General features: G+C 39.6%; 1 protein-coding gene across 1 annotated transcript; it reads right to left on the reverse strand.

Moving 5' to 3' along the window:
• Positions 1-1,794: 1,794 nt before the first annotated feature.
• Positions 1,795-18,677, reverse strand: ccdc178 (coiled-coil domain containing 178; the record flags this gene model as incomplete). The annotated part of the gene is given in 20 exon segments (XM_079172937.1): positions 1,795-1,973; positions 1,976-2,021; positions 3,058-3,192; positions 6,204-6,353; positions 8,961-9,120; positions 9,705-9,850; positions 10,061-10,174; positions 10,309-10,437; positions 10,805-10,867; positions 10,986-11,169; positions 11,282-11,418; positions 11,663-11,758; positions 11,849-12,002; positions 13,754-13,896; positions 14,614-14,834; positions 14,942-15,145; positions 15,590-15,669; positions 15,763-15,821; positions 15,926-16,062; positions 18,620-18,677. Coding segments are annotated over 20 exon segments (2,595 nt in total).
• Positions 18,678-18,837: the final 160 nt, after the last annotated feature.

Below are 18,837 nucleotides of genomic sequence, written 5' to 3' on the forward strand. Positions count from 1 at the left end.
CTTTCTCAGGTCCTTCCCACAAAGGACTTAACTAATGATCCATGGACAAAATGAAGCATTTAAATTTATTCATTAATCATTCATCTCCAGCTCATTGAAAATGCTAAACTTCCACAAAATTAAGATTGAATATTGAAAAGTGATTGAGGGAGACAGCTCTCAGAGAGTGAGGAGAGTGGAGGAGCGCGGAGGGAGCGTTAACAAAAACAGGGTCTTTTTAAGAGGCAGTGGTCTTCACACGGACACGGTCAAGGTGGCCACGGTGTGCTAAGTGCTAGTTAAGGTCACAGGGTTTCACTAGTTGTAATTAGATCTTGGAATCTGGAGAAGCGTAGAATTTCTGTCAACACTGCCTGTAATTATTCTCTTTTCCAATTAATGGTGACATAGATTAATTATCTGATGAGGCAAAGCCAATTGCAATCATTCACCCAGCTAAAATTAGATCAGTCCTGACAGCAGCATGAAAGTCACCTGTTTCATTGTTATGGATTCGCTGCAAGTAAAGAGGGGGGGGAATAGTGAAGCGTGCTAGGGTAAGTAAGTAAGTTGTCTGGTACAGGTGAATGTCCAATTACACTGCTATTTGAACTGAAGGCATCTACTCATTCGATCCTGGACTGGCTTGTTTGTTCACTCCGGCATCATCAGTGGTAGTAGAGTCATCTGTCAAGGATTGCAGGAACGCAGAGATGAGCTGACTTTCTGCTGACAACTCCTCCTGTTTGAATAACATAATAAATGGAAACAAGCTAATTAAGAAAGGCAATAACACAAACTGCTCGCTCTATCTGCATCCCACACACACACAGCTGATGGTGAGTCTACATTCGTGGAAGTAAAGTTACCATCTCGTTCTTATTTTTGTGAGGAAGGAGAACAAGAGGCTCCTGGTGAACCACGTCCAGGTTCAGTGCTCTTCTGTTTTAAAAACCTCAGCATCCAGTTTTTCTATTAAACTGCCTGGCACTGTCAACCAGCTTGGGAATCTGAACCGGCCTAGCCATGCAGAAATTCTCTGACTAACAATTATATCAGAAACAGGATCTTGGATTACAGTCCCCGGGGACTGGGGCAGTGGGCGTCTGCTCCAATCATTACTGGCCATTCAACAAGGCTCTGCACTGCTCTCCGCTGTTAGCCATTGTCAATTATGCCATCCCTAGTGTAAACTCGCAGAACACAAAGCTGAACTGCCAGTTCTGGCAGGAGTGTAACAGGATGACAGCCCGCCCCCCCCCCCCCCCCCTCCCTCCCGCCCCCTCCTCACAACTCCCACCACCGCCCGCCTCCCTCCCCACCCACTCCCACTCGCCCACCCTAGGGTTCCTAGGCCTTCCTCCCCTCAAGCTACTTTTGAACAAACTGCCATTTGGCTTCTGATTCAAGCACGCCTTAGCCGTGAAAGCGCTAACCTGACCCCTCTTACGTTCTGCTTGTGGGGTTAAGTGGACATGATGGATTAGTATAGGCCTCGTCGGGATTCAGCCTGGTTTAACTCCAGTCACAACCGGTATCAGTTCCTTTGATTTCTTCATTTCTTTCTCACAAAGTGCGTTGATAATGTATCATGCAATCGTGAATCTCTGTGTTTAGTAATGACATACTAAAATTCAACGTGTAATATGCATACTGTCTTTGTGATAGGCTCACATTAAAAGGTCTTAATATTTAAGCAATTATGCATATTGTGTGTTTATGCCTAATCGTTTTTTTTTTTTCTTTCTCTCTTCTCATATAGGTTGTACTTTTTGGAGGATAGACGCTGAGCTGGACTGCTCATGAGGAGCCTGTTTAAAGTGAGTGTTGCCTGCTCTGATGGACCCTGCGCTGAGCTGTGACGGGTGACGGTGTGGTGCGCTTGAATACACCAGCTCTTTTGTCCTTCACACTCTGCGGCTCTCTGATAGCTCCTCCCCCCTGTGCCCCACTCCCCTCCCTGCCTTGAGCTGTGATCTGCTGGGGCCTTTTGAGGCTGGGCCACTGAGACATGGCTGCTCCCTGTAATGTCTGGACCAGACCCATCAGAAAAACATGTCAGCAGCAGCAGGAGGAGGAGGAGGAACAGAGAAGGAAACCACTTAATAGTTATTTCCACTAGGTACTCCCCTGGAAAACGTCTAATCAAATCTGAGCATATTTGGACTCCAGCATATCTGATGAATTTTGGTGAAAAAAACTAAATAGGGATTTTCTTTTCAGCAACAACAACAGATTGCAACTGACAAAAATGGCCACTTAGGGGTCTGTGATGCCCTACGGAAGAAGCAAAAAGGGTGGAAGTAGTTCCATGGTATGGTTGCGTGCCACCTGGCTCTGCGGTAATGCTGGACAGGACATTTCATAAAGATTCATCACTGTCCCTCTGTCCGCTTTGCCCTCATCTCACATCACAGCACAGATTAGACACCGATTATCCTCTAATTGAAGATCCTTGCTTCTCAACCTTGTAAGAATATGTTGCTACTCTTCTGCAAGACGGACCGAAGGTTACTCTGCTCACAAAGAAGAAGCTGCTGATATCCTCCATGCGTTGTAATGAACTCACTCTGAATTAGCCGCAAAGTCAGAATAACACCCCTGCTAAACAGGAAACGGGCTCAAATGTTAATGCGATGTGACCAAACACAAAGTGCTGTGTGTATATAGAGTTATCTAGAGAGGCAGCCTCAGACACGGGGTCACTGCATAGGCACTGTAGCAGACACATCATCCATCACATCAGCCTGTGATCTGATGACTGAATGTATAGAATGTAATGTAACAGTGGCGCGGCGTCTTTAACTCCACCACAGCAGTGAGGCACAAAGCCTCGGTGGATGTTTGCCTGGCTGCCCTCGCTTGGCAAAGAAGACACAAGGCAACTGACTAGCCGGATGAGGCTCAAACAATGCCATGCATAACATGGAGTTACTGTAGTATGCAAAAGAATACGCTTCCCTCTGGTGGAATACCTAGACTTTGGATACAAAGTTGAATAGAAGGATTTACCATTTAAATGAATGGCGACGGTTTGTGCTGCTTTCCCGCCTGTTTTACATGTATATGTACAAATACCTGGGCTGTTTTTATTTTCTGGTCGGTCTCTTGAGAGAGAGCCTGGCACCGGTCCAGTTCAGCCTGGTTGTAGAGGCTGCGTTGTTTGAAGTATTTCACCAAAGCTCTGTGCATCCTCTTCTGCAACAAAGAGAGCTAGGGGGGGAGAAGGCAGAGAAAAGGAATTGGTAAGGCAGGAGAGGAAATTAATGGCAGTGTTCAAGAAGAATGATGGAGGGGAATAGAGAAAGCAGTCAATAGCCCATTCTGCAGTACACGGGCCTGACAGGAATTTCACAGTCTCTTGGTTTCTCTGCCCACTCGTGTGCACTCATCAGAATCCAGTCACATCTGGCTGCCAGGATGGGGGGTTAATTTTCTCTAAATGCTTCAGCAGTTTTGTTCTAGCCGAGGCAAACTCTGTGACTGCAAAGCTGATGAGTAAAATATTTCTACTTCACCCAGTTTAACTTTATACCAATCCCCTCAAGACATATTTTACACATACACACAGAGTCATGAACCCCCCACTGAAACCAGAAATTATTCCTAGTCTCTTGGAAAGACATGCTGCTTGCTTTATTATTTGAACACAGTTTCAAGCAAAGAGGTTTAAATTCTGATAGATGCCATTGCTTTTCTTCCCCCTCCATCTCTCTACTCTTGCTACAAAGCTTATCATTGCTTGGCAATGTGTTCCCCAGTGCATTGAAAACTAAAGCGAATTAGCTCAGTCATCAGCTCCTGAAGGAAAGACAATAACAAGAATGCTCTTTATGGTGTTCCCTGTTAAAAGCCAAGAGCTGAGAGCCTCTACATGAGCAAAGCAATGCTTACACGTACAAATCAAGAGGATTTCTATAAGCGTATAAGTGCTATCGGATGCTAATTAATCATTCATTTTTCATTTACAAATGAGAATTTTGCTTATTTTAATGTATTTACATTTGTTGAATTCTGATGGAGAAATATCCTAATGTTTTGCTAAATTCTCTCTTTTAAAAGAAAAACTTGTTTATAATATGTGATAAACTAGCTGACGTGTGTCTTGATTGGACAATTAATGAACAGGACACACTTCTTCCACTACAAACATACAAAGCCTTCACAAACCACAAAACATGCAACACTTGTGTGCTTGAATGAAACCGTTTAGTTGAGTAAAAATATCTGTATCTGAAATAGAAGCATTATTAAAGATGCAATCTGCATTTTTTTAAATGATACATTTTTTATATCTCATCTGTTATAATGATGATTGTTGTGTTGCATCTGACGTTGGTGACAATTGTAATAAACATAGAATAAATAACACACTACCATCAGTGGTGGACAAAGAGTCGAGATCCTTTACTGAAGTAAAAGTAGTACAATAGAAGTATTATTGACAAAGGATACTTAAAGTATCAAAAGTAAAAGTACTTTTGCAGAAAATGGCCCTGTGATTATTATATATATTATAATATTGGATTAAATGTAAGCAGCATTTTACTGTGGTGGAGCTAATTTGAACTACTTTATAAAAGGGTAGTTTCACCTTTAACATGAAAGAAGTACAACTACCTCAGATTTGTACATAAGTACAGTACTTCCTTATCCTCAAGATAACGTAACACGATTGACACGAGATGCTGCACATTAGTGTCAACCTGTGAAGAGTTAATAGTGTCAGCTTTAAAAGGTAGAACTATAACCTGCATTTAAAATGTGAATATTAACTATGGGTTATGTTGTGTTGGCTTAGAAAACTTTAAATCACAGCTATGAGTCCACTATGTTTTTCTAGTTTTAGACGCAAAAGCACACTGCAAGGAAATGCATGTATACTAGTAGAAACCTAACTGTACTTCATGCCAGTTTCTATTTAAGGTGTATATTGTATCTTAAATGAATAGTACGGGTGGGTTTTAAACTTGTCATTTGAATTATATGTCAGGAATGTCTGGTGTCAGGATTATCTTTCAAAGATACTTAAGAGAGACTCATTGTGTCCCTCACTTGAATATAATGAAAGAGATTATAGGCTCTACAAACACACAAATGTGAGACACACACACACACACACACACACTCTAATGCTCTGATCTCTCAAATGATCCTGACAATGTTAAATGCATTTACCTTGTTGCCTCCAGTGACAAACAAATGGTAATCACATTGTGTAATATATGTACTAACTGGGACATAAAATTCAAGCATTATAAGGATAATTGTAAATTTGAAAGAGGGGTGCTTGAATGTTCCTGTATAAATCAGATTAAATGTGATCTACATTTGAGAAACATTGTTGATTATAAGCTTGTTATAAAAAACTAAATTCAGGCATAAAACACTAGCCGAGAGGCTGTCGTTACAGAAGTGTGGAGTTGAAACAAACAAAAATGGTGAAGGCTGAATCCGGAGTAAAAGAAAATCAGGCTTTGATCATGAGCGTGGAAAATCCTGTCCACAGGATTTTATTTTTGCATGCATTTTTCACTTGATAACATTCATGCAGTTAGATGAGGAATTGCTCAAGTAGAGGTATTAGTCATTTTTGGAACAAATAACATGATTTTTTTCCCTTGCAGGAGCAGTGTGGCTTCTTCCTGTTGTTATGCTTGTCATGTGTAATTCTACTCCGGTTAAATAGTGTCAGAAACTATATAAATTAAACAGTGAAATGCTGCAGAGTTGTCTGCATCAACTAGTCAAGACCTCTCGTGCTTTTTTAGCGCTGAAGGCACATTCATTGTCTGATCCTAACCTGTGCTGTTGATCCCTAACCAATGGTGTGTGTGACTGTGGTGAGCAAAGGCAAATTTGTAATAAGAAACCGTTTCACCTCTGGCCGCTTTAGAAAAACTATAATCAAGAAAATGTGGAAGGTATAATATTTACATGTACCATCAACCTCTCTCTTTACTCCCCTTGGTGGCAAAACTACATAGCTATCATTACATTATGTCACATCCATCATCCTCCTCCACTCAAGTTATCTCATCATTATTAGATTGCTGCAGACACCTCCTCAACTGGGTGCCAAACTAAAACCCTCTGAGATATACGGCGCATGCAAAGAAGAGCTATCTGGTGCAAAGGAGAAGAGCATGGAAAAGAAGACAAGACAGCAGGGCCAGAAGAGAGGGGTGACAGTGAGCATAACAAAAAAGATATATAGACCGTACCTGTGTGTAAAAATGAAAAGATTTATGTGCGTGGTTTTTCTCGCTCAGTGCAGACACTGCCTCTTGTTTGGCCTCCATGAGGATCTTCTTAAGACCTTCGTACTCGGTTGCCAGCCGTTCGTTCTCCTTCAGTGCAATTCTTAGTGCGACCTACACAAACACATGAAAACAAAATGTTCAGGTAAGATGGTAAAGGTAAATAATGTGTTTACCGTTAAAGTTTAAGTTTATTAGCACAAAGGGAAGTGACAAGAAAAAAAGCAACAAAGGAAAGAAACCCTTAAGGCCTGTAGTAAAAGCTCCCCACTAGGTTTTACAGTGTATTTTAATACTGTTTGTTACTTTAACGTACAGAGAAATAAAAGAAAGACAAAAGAATATGTTGGTAGAAGTAGGAATAATAGTAACAAACATTTACACATAACACACATTCTGAGCACAATATCTATGGCACAGATTTTTTTTTATATCAAACTTAAATACTGGTGGCTATTATGAATAACCACCAAGACACAAGCAGGCACAGTGACATACATACTCTTCATTATCAGTGCTTATGCACTGATAGAACTTTTTGTCTCAAAATCCTGATTCTGATCAATTCAAAGCATCTGTCAATAGCTACTACTGATCCAATGCGTTGGAAAAGAAACCATATTTAATGCAATACCAGATCCAATTAATAAGGTCACAATCGGCCCTAAAAAACTATCTGGTGTGTCTGATCAATGCATCCCGAACTGTCACCAATATACTAAAAAAAGTAACAAGGATTGAATACAGGAGCCTCTCACACTTAAATAGAAATTTGGCAATGAGAGCAATCAGAATTAACAAATGGATTTGTGTTAGTATGATGATCATTTTATCAATATGTTTGTAGCAGAACACAGCTACACTGGCAGAAGAACAACTGCTGAGGCAACATTATGTTCATTAGAGATGTAAAATACATAATGAATGATCACGTAGATCAATGTTTTCATGACATGTACAACTGAAGAGTCAATATACAGTACCGAGCTTACTGTACAGTAACACACGCTGACCTCTAAGAAGATACTTTAGCTGTAAGATGTGTGTGTGTGTGTAAAATACAATACACGCCTTTTTTAAATTTATGCCGTTAATTAAGGCAATACAAGTACAATGGACGCTTTTCTGGGAAATCAAGCAAATAAATCACAGTGAGTTTGTGTCTCTCTGCATGTCCTCTTTTCCTTTGAACAATGTATGTGGCTGGTGAATACCTCAAGTCTACCTGCAGACATAATGAAGTGTGTCTCTGCAGTAAAACAGAACAGCACTAAAGTGATGAGTTTAACCCAGCAGAAAGAGGGGCTGTAAACATGACAAATGCCTGCTATTGATTTCAGGTTTAATTACTCCATGCAGCACTGACAAAGCCCATCTGATGCTGTTGTGAAGTGTAAATGGAACAAATTACACTTCATTGCCCATAAGAAACTGATAGCGTCGGCAGTTTGCATTGTTTACTTTGTGCTCGCCAAACGACGAGCCCTGATCAAATCAAGACACAGGTGCATGTATGGAAGACGCAACACTTTCAGATACTGTATGGGGTGAACTTATTTCCCCTTGATATCCCCTCTATGGGTATCTTAGAAATAACTACCTTGTATTTAATATAGCCACATGACCTGTATTCTATAGGAAAGAGGAGCTGTGACCCGCAGCAGCTTATGAGAGTATAGTACGAGGTCAGCAGTTTCAGAAGAAATCTCTTCGGTAAGAAATATCTAAAACAGTCTAACCATTCTGCTTCATGCACTGTGGTTTCTGAATGCACACTCTGCTTATTATGTTATGCTAATGCAGACATTATGTGTGCTTTATATTGGTCTCAATGATTAAAGTGACCAATTTCCTTCGCTCTTCAGGCTCTGATCTTTGTATTTGGTGAGGAGTATTGTTGTTCATCTTATTTCGTCAAGTGAAGAGACTAAACCCTTTTTTTTGCATGGCTAACTTTTATCTGGCTAATGGGAGTTGTGTCTATGAGGAAGACTTCTAATTCTTAAATTGTCTCACGCCAACAACTTCTTTAAAGTTGCTGCACTTGGATGCATGGCGGCTTAAGCTCCATTGCCTTTTCTTGTTTTGAACTAATGCATTCTTGATCACCGTTTAATGAAACTATATACCACATGGCGATTTCACATTAGATAAGCCATGTGAAACCCCCATCAGCAAAGAGGCTCTGGCTGGGGCTGATAATCCTGCAGATGAAAACCTTACAATAAATAGGGGTTTCTCTTACAAAGGAGTGTTCAAACACATGCCATTCTGTGCAGAGTGTCCCTACGTTCTTTCAAGAGCCTATTTCTGACACTGCTATATAAAAAAAAGCCCAGATCATATGCTTATTTGATATTGTGAACAATATGCTTGCATTGAAATTGCGATGGAAAATGTTGGCCTACAGGTAACAAAATAGGAGCAGCATCTCACCACGACACGCATCATCAAATTTGTCCAGACAAAAGACTATAACAACAGTGAGTTGTCATTTGTGGGAAAAGCACTTAAACAAGATTGACCATGGCTTGTAATTTTAATTGCACACAGCTCTTTTCTCTGCATCTTAAGGGAAGTATTGTGACAAGCAATGTGCTGACACTAATCCACAAACAAATAAACAATGAGATGGTTTTTTTCTTCAGCTTGTCTCACAGTATTTGACACAAAACAGAGTCGTGTATTTACAGAAAGTAATACTGAACAACATTGTGCTACCTTGTTGTCTTCCATTTCCTTCTTTCTCGCTGTAACGTGAGCAGTGTGAGTCTGCATGGATCGCTGTGTTCGTTGTTGGCAGTTATTAATATCAGACTGCAAGGTGCTCATTACGAGAGCAGCTGACTTGTTTTTGAATTCCACCACATCAAAAACGCTTCTGGAAGGTGAAATCAAAACACAAAAGGAGACTATTATTATTCTAAAATTAGTTTTGAATATCATGCACACATGATCACTGCATCAGTGGGGGAGCCTGTAGATTTATACTCAAAGCCAGGCATTTAATTAAGAAATACTTAACGTTATATATTATCACATATACTAAACATTTTTAGAGAAGAGGTTGATAATGAATGCCTTGTCTTTCAAAAAGGCTGATATTAAAGTATTGAGTATTCCCCAACAATAATATCCCATTTTTATTATAGGGGAGGCAGCTCTGTTCGTGTAGCACATTTCATATGCTGGGGCAAGTCAAAGTGCTTTACAGAACACTGAACATACAGTAAAGACAAAAGATTAACAATAAAAAGTACAGACAAGATATACAAAAGATAAGGACAAAACCTCACAAACCAGTTAAAATGAAGGCTATTTAAAAGCTAAGCTAAAAAAACATTTGAGTAGGAAGTGTTATAAAGAAAAGCTTTTAGCTTTAACTTAAGACAGCCAGTAGGCCAGGCACAGATGTCCCAATTAGGAACTATTATTTTGAGTGTTTGCTGTGTGTTACTAACTTACTCAAGTTCTGCTATGACTCCTGACATGATTTTGACTATTTCTTCCATTTTATCTGAAGCGTCCCGGTATTCTTCGTTCTTCTTCGTAAGGTGACTGATGCTGCCCAGGGTGTCGTCATATCTCTTGAACACGGCAGCGTTTAAATCCTGTAAACAAATAGTTGCATTTATGTTGAAACCGTATTTCCTTCAAAGTGTTTAGAGAGACAGAGACAGAGAGAGATTATTTTGTTCAACAAAAGAATGACATGATAAATAGCCGGGACTAGCTTTGTGCTCAATGAGCTTTACAGAGTAAAGCTGACTTAGCGACTGTTCTTTGACTCTTTATGCCACCATTTACTGTTCTTTTCTTACCTGAGCAGCTTTCAGGTGGTCACACTGGAGTTCTTTCTCTTTCTCAACGTTGACTAATGTGTTCCTGTGTTCAATCTGAGTCTTTTCCAAATGTTCTGTCAATTTATTGATTTTCTATACAAACAAAAGATTAGTCACAAATGCAGATGATTTATACTTTTTTTGTACATTCTGTTATAAATTGTTGCTTTTTATTAATGTACAATTATCCTCAGACTGAGATTATAATTACTAAACTGTATTGTTACCATAACGTGCGTCTCCAGTTCTTTTGTTGCTGTGGATGCATCTTCAAATTCTTTCTGAAGTTCCATGTTAGTCAGCTCTGAGCTCCTTTGATGTTGATACAGTACTTCCTTTGTATTTGCACACTGACCCTGATGCGATAGAAAAGACAAAGCAGAATGTCATTATCCGAGAGGCTTCAAACATTTACAGGAGGTAAAAGCAGTAACAGGAAATGTAAAGGGTGTGGGAATGTATAAAATGATGCAATTGAATACAGCCAGGCATTTAAAACTATCTTTATGGAACGTATAATGTTCAATTTTTATTGAGACTGTGCTTTGTGAAGCTTCACCTCTTCATATCTTTCATCATATACAATCAAAGTGTTCCACGGAAAAATGAAAAAGTCTGCAAAAATACAGGGATATATTTTGAAGATTTCAATTTAAATGTCCTTTGTTTGTGGCACAATTTTGTGATTGCATTTTTCTTCTCTGAAGAGCGTCCTGAATTTACCTTCAGCAGTTCCAGGGCGGTCATCTGACCTGTCAGAACTTTCCTCAGGTTTTCAATCTCATTCTGTAGAGCATAGAGAGAGACCCACATAACACCGAAGAAGACATTTGCTATCTCACATTTCCCTACAAACAGTGACCCGTGCAGTATACCTAGAAGATGTACATATGTTGTCACTGACCCTGGCCCTCTGTTCTTCCTTGAAGGTGAGCTGCTCCTGCTCTTCCAGTTTAGTCTGGATGACACTGTGCTGAGCTACAACCCGGGTCACTTCCTCCTTGGCCTTTTCCCACTCCTCGTCATTGTCAATGATTTTGTGGAGCATCTGCTTCCTCTCCTCCTGCATCTGCTTCACTGCCTCCTCGCTAACAAAAATCACACAGAAAAGCAATGGTAAACTCACAAACACTGTATATATAGTAATACCAAATAGGTGATGTTACATGTTCCTGCATTGTTTTGGCTTTGATATTGTACCTCTCTGAAGTTTTCATCTTGTAGTCTTCCACATTCTGTTCATGCTCCATGTTTTCTGTATGAAGAGCTGCAAAAGCATTACGTTTTGAAAGGAGCTGCTGTTCTGTGCAGGAAACCTCTGCTTCCCCGTGACGTCTCTGCGGATAACATAACATACAGTGTGCCACTGAGTGGATGCACGTATCCAAAACGCCTAACAGAGTCATGACTTCAAACATTATTAGCATGCATAGCTCCAGTGAGAGCCCAATCGTCGTCTGGCAGTTATGTGCCGCGCTCTACCCCAATGAACTATCAAGACACACATAGGTAGACAAAGCAGCACCGATGTTATGAAGAAATGTGTTTACATGATTTAAACACTTTTGTGACCATACTTACAGTTTTCTCAATGTTTTCTTGCAGCGCAATTACTTCATCTTTTAATTTCTTATTCTTTCGCATTTCATCCTCAATTTGAAGTTTGAATTGCAGAGTCTGTAATAAAGGAGACAAACATGAACTACTTTTGTAAACTGTTGAAAGCTACCTTTTTTTAGAAACAATATAATAGACAATATCCTTTACACGGTCTTTTTCAGTTTTCTCGAGCTCCATCATTTCAGAGAAACGTTGTGTTGTGGCTGCACACTTTTCTTCTGTAAGTGCAATCGTCTTTTCAGCATTCGTTATTACTGCGCATAGACCTTCCTCGAGCATCTTCAACTGGTGTGAATGTCCCCTGGAGAGGAAAAACACTTTGGTCTTAAAGTTGGTGGATTAAAGGCAGTTTTTGAAATCCAGAGTTCACTTAGGGTTGGGAATCACACATTATTATATATAATACATTATAATACAAGTTAAGCGATGGTATCACAACACAAGCGACTCATGATACTCGCTATATTGCGAAAGAATCATCTACAAACCAGGATGATAACTGGGTAACAATAAACTGAACAGGACAGACAAAACAAATGCATTTTACAAAAAAGGGACAGACTAGACTCTACTGTATATGCTGAGGAGACCCGGGTCATTTGGAGTGCAAGGAGCACTGGTGGCATCAGCCATCTTCTATGGAGTGGTCTGCTGAGGTAACAGCATCTCAACTGCTGATAGGAAGAGACTTTACAAACTGGTTAAGGGGGCTAGCTCGGTCCTGGGATCCCCCCTCAGTCCAGTGGAAGTGGTGGAGAAAGGAGAATAATGGCTAAACTATCATTTTCTGATAGAAAACATGTCCCAGCCCATGCAGGACACTCTTACAGCACTGGGCAGCTCCTTCAGGGACAGACTGCTTCAGCTGCTGCATGAGAAGGAGAGATACCGCAGCTCCTTCCTCCCGGCTGCTGTCAGACTGCTCAATCAACACTGCTCCCAATAGAGTGCACATACCAAAAACTGGCAAATTATTCAATCATGTGCAATATCAATATCAACGTATACCACTGTACAATATCAATATTCTGGGTACTATCAATATTCTGTGCAGTTTCAACATTCTATATTTCCTTTTTCGTATGTGCAATAATGTGAACTCAACCATTCAGGCCGTCTGTGGTTATATATATATTTTTTTACTCTTTACTTATTTATTATATGTTTACTGTTTGATTACTTATTTATTACACTCGTTTTAGCTTCTACTGATGCATCTTGTTGTTGCACTCTCCTTTTTACTCATGTCAAACTGCAGATTTCCCCGCCGTGGGACGAGGAAAGGATTATCTTAACTGAATAGGAAAATATACCCTTAATTAAGGTGTTGTTAAGGAATCAAACCTGTATTGATTGTTTCCCTTCAGAGAGTTTAAATCATCCATGACCTGGTTTTGACTTCAAAGAATCAGCATCAAAGAAGAAATATAAAAAGCCATTCATTTTCTATATCAAATTTGTATATTGAAATCATTTTTTAAAGTTTGTTAAATGAACGGTTCGGCCCGTTACAGCGAGGCTCGTCATCTGGTAATGCAGCATCAAGCAGAAGTATTGTTGCTATGGATACGTGCAGTTTAATATACCTTGCACACTGATTTATAGCAGCGGTTGACCGTGTCTTTGTTTGAGGGGTCCTTTATATGATTTTAGCAGACTCCTGACAGCCGCACTGAAACAAGTGTTCTCAGTGGCATAATCCGACATACAGAAATGCTTTAAGTAGCAATTACAAATGAAATGTTTAAGGACTGCGTGGTTATAAAAAAGTATGCAAAAGGGATAAATGCATTTGACTTCAGTTGTTTTCTGTAACTTGCTTTGTACTTTGACAGTGTACAGTGAATAAAACCTTCAAGAAATCACAGAATAAAAGCATTTGGAAACAACAAATCCACAAGAACAGATGGACAGAGGCCACTACCTTACACCTACTTGGTGTATACACTTTGTATACTCTCATTATGCATTAAACCTGTTTTATGACAGATGTCTCCTGTCTCAGCTGTACTACTTTGATGGTGTCTGTTTTCGCTGCAGTGAGATACTCACAATTTGTCATCCAGCTGATTCTTTGTCACCAACAGTAAAGAATCCAGTGACGTCTTTTCATTGTAGGCGTCCAGCTCCATCTTTTTTTTCTCCTTCTCAACCAGGAGGAGATCCATTTGTGTTTTGGGGTATTCTTCATCAGCCTGAAAAAAAGAAGGGGGGAGATCATGGTACTTATTTTCACAACAATTTCATCAAGGTTATGATATTAAAGACAATATATCAATATATATGAATCCCAAACTGCACCTATAAGCCAACAGTGAGTTGTTGTTACAACATTTCTTTGCTTAGCTTTGGCAAATATCTATTAAATTAAAGATAAACAATTGAATATCAAAGCCCAGGGTTACAGCCAATGACTTGATAAACACACATGTCATTTGTACTAATTGAGTCAGACCCTCCTCTCTATTGACACACTTTTATGGCATATTTGTAAGAAGGCATGCAACTCGAAGTACAGCGGAGCTGAATCCGGTCATTGGATTTTGATGCATCCTGACTCGAAAGGACAAAAGCTAAACGAAAAGTCAGGGAATTATTTAAGTTATTAGGATGCATCCTCTGGGGACCATGAATGTCTGTACCAAATTTCATGGCAATCCAGTCATTTGTTAAAATGGAATGATTTTACTCGACCAATGTGCTGGATAAAGACTGGACCAATAGACCAACAAACATTGCAATCCCTAGTGCCATGCCACTTGTGGATTTAAAATAGATTTAAAAAAGAGCGAGTGGGTGAGTGAGTGAGAAAGAGCTAGTGTGTGAGGAGGAAGCAAATCTGAAAATTGACCTTATTTGGTGCTTATTTCTCTGTGGTTACATACATAAGAATGAAATAAATGAGAGTTTACCTCAGCTTGTGCGGTGATGATTTGATTTATAATTACTCTCCGTCGCTCCAGGTTTTCTTTTACGATGGGAATTTGTTTTTTGGCAAAGTCGATGTCGTCGTGTAAACTCTGGTTCCACAACTCGGTTTGTGACAGTTTCTCCTGAGCATGGTCAAGTTTATCTCTTTCCAGGTTTAGCTGCCACTTCAGTTCAGCGATTTCTCGAATGCATGCCTCGTGCTCTGGAAAAAAAGCAATAGTGAGAAATGAATTCAAACATGTATTCATTGTTTTCATTGCATCATGATATTTTCATGAGGAAATGACAACAAACGTCTTAGTCGCAGACCTTTTTGGACTAAAAAAGAGTGCTCTTGGTGCTTCCAAAGTGAAATACTGTCGACTTGGTTCTCCAAAAATCTTTTTCTTCTCTTCTCTTTGTGGAGAGCTTCCTCTGCATACTGCCGATCAGCCTCCAGCCGTTCAATCAGATACACAACCTCTCCGAGGACATCATTTATTTTCTTCAATAGTGGCGATAAAGGACAACTTTCTAGAGGATTACAAACTTTAGAGGATTGGTGCATTGTATTGGACCGTGTAGCACTTTCAACCCAATAACAAAAGCAATAGCAAGTAAACTAGTATTTGCAAAGCTGTGTTGACATAATCTGACCAACTGCAAAGTGCACATGAACATAAACCCTAAAGATCTATGGTATTCTATTAGCAGAAGTGGATACTGGATGGTTTCTTTTTAATTATCATGTCGACAAAAGATGTGAACCAGTAACTGGGACTGGTAGGAATTACTGTCACACTGACTAGCCACAACTGCAAGAAACTAAACCTTGAGATTCTGCAAGGAAGTACCCACTACACACTTATGTGTTGCTCCTGTATCTACATTGGCTTTTGGGATAGTGCTTGCTTTTCTATTGCTTGACAAAAACTAAGACATTTTTTTTTTTTTGAAATGATAGAAGAAGGGGTTCACCTCTGGCACTAATTGCGATGCCTTCGACGAACAATTCCGTAGATGTCACCGACTCCGTATCGGAGTCTCTGGACTGAAATCTGTTAAAAAAGGAGTTCAACTCATGTTGTGTTTTTACATCCTACTGAATATAACACGAATATATAACAAATAAAAACATGAGAGGACTTCACCTTAAAGTTTTGCTGTATTGATGCTTGTCCTGATTGATCTTTGGCGGATATTTTCCAGACTGGTACGAGACAAAAAGGAAAGAAATACTTTTAAATAAGAGTTTTACTCCTATCGGATATTTGTTTTACAATCTCTCACGCGTCACATCTGACATCAGTTTACCTGTTGACACCAATTTTCCACCGTCATCTTCAGCTCTTGGATATGGTAAACAGCATTGTTGACACATGGCAAGGGACTGTTGAGCAAAGCACACGTGCGACGTCTACCAGAGCAGACGGCTTGAAGATCTGCTTGATCTTGAGAAACACAAAATATTAAGATCTCTTAATGCAACTTTGGTTTATCACATACAAAACAGTTGTTTTCAGAGAAGCAATTGAAAGCCAACCCTACCCACAGATGTCTTTTACATCATTCCACAAAGCCACAAATATTAAAACAACAGACCTTAGTTGGAACATTCACCCTACTTCAATAACTTTACTTTGAGAAACTTAAAATTGAGAAAGTTCTGGTTGCATAAAGCATCCGTGACGGAGCAGAGACGACTAATTCCAACATCTCAAGACAAACCCAAGGGCACAATTCTTAGTGGTGAAAGGACGCCATCTGGCTGACATAATGGGTAAAAAACAGTGCAGATCAACGTCTGAGAAATACTGACTTAGTCTTTTGTCTGTATTATCGTGCAAAGACATGTCATGCTCACTCACAACTAAAAGTTACTGCTGGGCAAAATATATACATAAAGATAGACATACATTTACTTACAGTAGTAAGTAGATATAACGATAAGCACAAATATATTTAGAAAAGCATGTTTTTAAAATAAAAGGGGAAATAACATACAATTGACAAAACTGTACAGAGATGTATATTACATTATGAATTCTCAATTCTTATCCACGATCGTATCAATCTTATACTGTAAGCTGCAGTGGAAGATAGCAGGTTAGGTGGAAGTAATGCATCTTTCTCACTGCAAGGCCCACAAGACAGAGGGGAAGAGAGATGTTCATAATAAGCAAGACATTTCAAATTGAATTAATTTAGCCAATTTTCCAGTAATTTATTTTGAGGGCCAACTTTTGTGTGCGTGCATGCGTGTGTGTGCGTGTGTGTGTGTGCGTGTGTGTGTGTGTGTGTGTGCTGAACTTAATAGGGTGAGGAGTGCCAGCCTTGGAGAAAAGGGTCCGCCCACAGATTCATAATGAACCTGAGTGTACGCCACCCAAAGGAGGACCAAACGTAGGCAAAACGCCCACAAGAGCATCATCGATTGTCACAAGCGGTGGTGAAACATGCACCACCAGGCCATCATACACCCACCTGGCCAAAAGGGATGTCTGGTGTTGCCTGGCAGTTGTCTAAAAGGACAGCATCACATGTTTGGGGTAGTTGATTGGCCCCTTTAAAACAGTTAAACGGGTAAATGACCACCGAGCAGATACAGCCAAAACTGTCAAGAACCTAAAGACAAACTACTCATGCTCAAATCAGTATGAAATAGGTCACAAACTGTGTGTGAGACTACTGAACCTTTCCCGCTTGAGATAACAGATATCTTGCAACGGTGATCCGTTAATTGAACAATGGCTAGAAGTGAGCTGACTCAGGCTCAGTGGAGGAAAAACTGTGGGGAGACCTGAAATAAAGACCATCTGTTGCTGAGCAGTTTAGATGAATAATACACAGAGAAAGAAGCGAGTGGGGTAGGAAGGTGGTGAGGCGATATGTCACCAGCGGGGTGAATAAGCTCTAAATCATATTGGCAGGGAGTATCATATTATATTATACAGTATATATATATATATATATATATATATATATATATATATATATATATATAGAGAGAGAGAGAGAGAGAGAGAGAGAGAGAGAGAGAAAGAGAGAGAGAGAGAGGGTATTATAGCCACAGAGCAGGCCCAAGTGAGTCTGATGGCCATGCAATAGTCTCACCTGCAATTTCACTAATGACATTAGATATTTAATGGTAATTATCATAAAACTGTATTCGCCTCCTTGATATAATTTCTGAGTCAGTCCAGTCTACAGGATGGACTTTGTGTGGGCAGCTTTCTTACTGTAATAACTGAATAATGTACACGTTAACTTCTGTCGTCCATATTTGTTTTGTATATATTTCCCCTATAGAGAGTATCTCCATCTGCTGTAACAGAGCATCTCCATCAGATTTCATGTTTGCTATCTTGTGGGCCTTGCAGTGAAAAACAACAACATTACTTCCACCTAACCCGTTATCTTCCACTGCAGCTTACCGTATAAGATTCATACGATCATTGATACGAATTGAGAATTCATAATGTAATATACATCTCTGTACAGTTTTGTCAATTGTACAGAATGTGAGTTATATTGTATGTTATTTCCCCTCTTATTTTAAAAACATGCTTTTCTAAATAGTCTATATACTTGTGCTTTTTTCCTGTCTTAATTACTACTGTAAGTAAATATATGTATATCGTACAGGTAACTTTTTGCCACCGACATCAACTTGGTCTTAAATAATCGTCACTATTTCGATTTTGCCCAGCAGTTACTTCTAGTTGTGAATGAGCGTCACATGTCTTTGCACGATAATATAATGAAAATTAAATTCCACCACAGCAATGCTGGTCAAAGGTAAACAAACAAAAAAGGGTAGTGAGAGTAGCAACAGGCACCTTATGGTACATACTCAGCCCAGACATCACCTGACACACCTGTGTTTGCTGTTTGGACTTTTAAAAACTCTTAGTAACAAATAAGATTAGTGTGTAACGTCACAGCTGATCTAACGTTATTTCACAAACTAAGAACATTTAATTAGTATTATTAACTCATTATTCTCACCTTGCTGACTTGGTCGTCCTTCCCTTGATGGGAATCTGAGTGGCTCCACGTCTGGCATCGCTCAAAGTCTTCTGATGAGGTTTATGCAAATACAAACGGTTTAATACCGTCCTGTCGTTGAGGTCCGCAACTGATACCTTCAGTCATCTCGCTCTCTAAACTGAGGTTAAGTTGACGCTTAATTAACTGAGCTAATTACATATTAATGAGCACGTGGG

Source organism: Pholis gunnellus (assembly GCF_910591455.1).
Source record: "Pholis gunnellus genome assembly, chromosome: 14".
NCBI classification, from domain to species: Eukaryota; Metazoa; Chordata; class Actinopteri; order Perciformes; family Pholidae; genus Pholis; species Pholis gunnellus.